General features: G+C 33.6%; 1 protein-coding gene across 1 annotated transcript; it reads right to left on the bottom strand.

Moving 5' to 3' along the window:
• Positions 1–314: 314 nt before the first annotated feature.
• Positions 315–1,172, bottom strand: LOC125189951 (uncharacterized). The gene has a single exon (XM_089059792.1). The coding sequence runs from the start codon at positions 1,109–1,111 to the stop codon at positions 494–496; it is 618 nt and encodes a 205-aa protein (XP_088915918.1). The 5' UTR covers positions 1,112–1,172; the 3' UTR covers positions 315–493.
• Positions 1,173–4,532: the final 3,360 nt, after the last annotated feature.

Genomic DNA, 4,532 nt, shown 5'->3' with positions numbered 1-4,532 from the left:
GCTAATCAATAAAATTATAACTAAAGAAAACGAATATTGTAAGTAGAAAGCTAAAACAAATCGAAGTTCCATTAAACATTTTAATTGGAGAAAAATGAGTCATGTATAGACTTCGTTCTTTCATGGGTTGAAGTGGTGGCATGGCCCAGCTTCAGTTAGTGTGATAGAGTTGGATTTGGGGCTTGGAATTTTCAAATGGTTGGTTTGGATAATTTGATAATATAGATAGATGGGTTTACATTATTCTTTAATTCATTCCGTTCATAATGAATGCATCGTATGATATGTAGAAATTTAAAGATTATGGGCCTATATTTTCCAATAAAATTCAACACACACACTTTTCATTCAAACTACATTACAAATTTTGCAATGCATCCAGTCTAAATTCCAATCTTTGTAATAACAAATGAAACTATATGTCTATCTATATCCACGTTACACAAAAGAGAGATTTGCAAGTTATAATGCATAAGCAAAAGAGAGTGCATGTTCAAGTGCACAAGATGAGCCTGTTCAAAAGCATGACACCACAAGAGAGCGTCACGAAAAACATGGTAACAAAATCCCGGGGCGACCACTTGCGAACGGCCTTAGAGTCGAGACGCAAGGTCTTAGCCCGACGAAGCGCGTCCACCTGAGTAAGCAGATCGAACTCCAGGCCCTTCCTCTTCAATTCCTCAACGCACTTGCCCAGAAGCTTGGAGTCCTCCTTCTCCCGCCTCAGCATCTTCTCCAAATGCGACTCCTCATCGGTTTTGTAGCGGATGGCCCAAATGAAGGCGAGCGAGAAGAGCAGGGAGCAGAGGGAGGGCAGCCAGGAGCGCGTGCAGAGGGCGGGGTGGCCCGTTGAGAAGAGGAGGAGGAGGGAGGTGGAGTGGAAGAGGAAGAAGAGGCAGTAGAGGTGGGTGATTTGGTTTCGGGTGGCGTCGATTTGGGTTTCCTTGAGGGAGAGGCGGTTGAAGATGAGGTCCTCCTCTTTCAGCCACTGCTTCAGGAGGAGTTTGTGGGTCGGGTTGCCGGCGATCTGCTGGAGCGGGTGTGTTGCCTTTGCCTCCATTAGAAATGATGATGATGTTGTTGTTGTTGTGTCACTGTTGCTGTCGCCCATTTATTGCTGCTCTGTTAAGATTATTGAGAGAGAATTAGGAAACACAGTTATGAGAGTGAGCGTATTCATATGCAACGGTCCGCTTTCGAATTTATTTCTTTTTTAATTTGAAACGGTCGATAAGGAATTATTTGGTTTTTATGTAGTTCAGTATTTAATTAAATTACTCCATAACAATAATTGCTCACTAGTTCAAGAGTTTATATTTTAATAATTCTGAAAACTTTTAGAGCAGAAGAAATAATTTGTGTTTTCTACTTTTTTTTTTGTTCTTCTATAAATTATGGAAAGAGCAAAAAATTTCAATTTAGTTTTAAGTGTATTTTTGTTTGTATGTAAGTAGAGTATGTTTTTATCTAGTTAAGGCTTTGGTGCTGGCTCCGATCTGAGTTGTTGTTGCTCTGATTTGTTCGCCACCAGTATTCCCTACAAATTCGTTAGCAATGAATAGAGTATGTTTTTAATGTTTTATTATTGTTCTTGTTGGAGAAGAAATCCAAACAACGTCACCCAACAGCACAACAAGAAACGCTGTCTCAATACAAAACTATTATTTACGAAATATTGCAAAAATGAATTCTCAAACGTTAGAGTGTCCACAATAACGCTACCGTGGGCGCGGCGCAGCCGCAGCGGCTATTGCTGGCTGGGAGATAGCAGCGGCAGGGGAGAGAGTGTCGTGAATGCGGCGGGGTTCGCATGCCGGCGGATTTTTAATTTTTTTCTTATTTTCTTAATTTTTTTCTAAATACGACCTATTCTCAATTCATTTCTTTATTTTTGTCTAATTAATAGTAGTACTCTGGTCCAATTAAAATATAAAATAATTGAAAAATAATATGATTCGTCGTTGTGGTGTACGTGGCTATGGCATGGTTGTTATTAGGCTAAACAAGTTGTTGTCGCTGTGCTGACTAAGCAAGACCGGTTTTATATGGCTGTGGTGTGGTTGTTACGACTTATTATGGGCACTTTATGACTTCAAGTTACTATCGAGGAGTGGAATAGGACAGGGATAATCAACCCCACATAGCATATGGCATGGTTGTTATTAGGCTAAACAAGTTGTTGTGGCTGTGCTGACTAAGCAGATCAGTTTTTGTAGCTGTGGTGTTGTTGTTACGACTTATTATGGACACTTTATGACTTCAAGTTAATATCTAGGAGTGGAATAGGACAGGGATAATCAACCCCACGTAGCATTCTTTATCCAAATTATTTATTTTTTAGCAAGTAATTTCATCAAAGTGTTTTACATAATTGAATAAGAAACAATTGAAAGAAAATAATCAAGTTTGAACATCGGTAATTAGCTATTGGGCTGAACAAAATACGACAAAATTATTAGTCCTAACGAGCAGTCTCACATTTAGTCTTTATTTTTTTTTTAAATTTAAGGACTTCTCTAACTTTATATTTTTATAGGTAAATAAACTAAATTTTTCACTTCTGACAATGACTACTATACCACCATATTTTTTATCCAAGTACTTATTTATTTGAGTAAATTGCAAAAAAATGTATCTAGATAATGTAGGTTGCATATTTGAGGTACTCCGTGAACTAAATTGCATCCGTATTTGGACAAAATTTTGCAATAGCAGCGGTAACTTCTCCCTCATTCTGTTATGATCTGTGGGTATTGTGCATCTTACCCATTTACTCATATTTTGATCTTCATTGTACTCATTTTGTGATGGATAGAAAAAACACATTGAGAATGTTGAAGTTAAAACAGCTTAAGAAAAATGCTGTGAACAAATCTATATGGTTAAGTAATTGGTTTTCATAGTACTGATTGATGAACCTGAAATGCCTTGGTCAAAACCTAGACCAAATTTTTTTTTTCGATAAACCAAAAATCTCAAATCACCCAATAGAGGAGAGGTAGAGTACAACACCTTCAAAAGTACACAGATAAACCTAGACCAAGATCCAAACGGAAAGCTAAACAATTGTTCACTGATTGGCCTGAACGAGATGTTGAATACTTGGAAAAAGTTTGGAGGACTATAAAGAACAAGGGAGATTGGATAAGTTAAATGTAGTCTAATTTCTGCAGAAGTTAATTATGGCGGCACCCCTTTCCAATATTATCCTTCTGTTTGTAAAGGGCAAAATGGAGAAGAAAATATGAAAATACATCTTAAATTAATTAAAATTTTGTCTAGATAATCCAGATACAATTTAATTTTTCAATACTTCAACTATATAATTACCTATATTGTTCAAATACTATTTTTGCAGTTCACTCTATTTATATTTTTTGATCATTCAATAATTGAGATCATTTCATCATATTGCAAACTGTGTTTTTTACATTTTATTAATGTGTTTTGCTTTATTTTTATTTTTATATTAATTTTGAATGGGTGCTAGTATATTATATAGTACTCCTATCATGTTTGATTATAATCTTCAATTTGAAATCAAATTTTCCACTGTTACTTTTTAAGAATATATCAGAAAATAAATTGAGCCTTTTATAATTTTGTTTGGATGACACTAATATTTTAAAAATTGTGCATACTAATATTTCATGTTTCTAGGGATTCTTTTACTAAAAGAATTTTGAGCTGATAATCGTTAAGGATATTTTTAATATAATTAAGAATGTTAATTTTGTTTTTAAATATACCACTAATGCTTCAAAAATCAATATTATTGTTGGTGTCCTAACATAAAATTAGAGGACGCAAATGATAGCGTCTTAAAAAATAAAAGATTAAGATAATATGTCCCTAATTTATGAAAAATTTCTTTTGCGTCCTAAATTATTGTTATTTTAAAATATTTTCCAACGCAAGTAATTGCATCTCGATTTTTGTGTCTTTAAAATATAGTTTTTGTAGTGAAACTAATTATCGCTCATTATAAAATTTAATATTATTAAAGTATAACTTTTTTAAAAAAATATTTATTTTTACTATGTTCATCCCACTAATTACCTATCCTGGATTCATAATTGGACTTTAGGACCAAGTATGATTCAACTAAAATATATTAATAGTATTATACAAATGTCTCTAATTCATCAAACACACTCTTTCACTACGACAAAAAAAATCTTATTAAAAGTATTTTTAATACAGTTGAGAACGCTAATTTATATTTATAAATATACCAACAATGCTTTAAAAAAGTCCTTATTGTTGGTGTCCCTACTAAAATTAGAGGACGCAAATGAAAATGTTTTAACAAAACTAAACATAAGTTAATTTATCCTTAATTTATGAACATTTTCTTTTGCGTTTTTGCGTTCTTAATTGTTATATTTTTCAAATGTTTGCGATGCAAGAAATTGCGTCCCATTTTTATGTTATTAAAAATACTTTATGTACGTGTTTAATACCAGTGTGTTTTATGTGAGTATATATAGTTTAGATGACACCGATGCATTTAAAAGTTTACTAAGGACTTC

The sequence above is a fragment of the Salvia hispanica genome, chromosome 5 (assembly GCF_029641045.1).
Source record: "Salvia hispanica isolate PSC_SH4W2 chromosome 5, Shi_PSC_v1, whole genome shotgun sequence".
NCBI lineage: Eukaryota > Viridiplantae > Streptophyta > Magnoliopsida > Lamiales > Lamiaceae > Salvia > Salvia hispanica.
The sequence above is the reverse complement of the archived record's forward strand: the minus strand, read 5'-3'. Positions and strand labels throughout refer to the sequence as shown.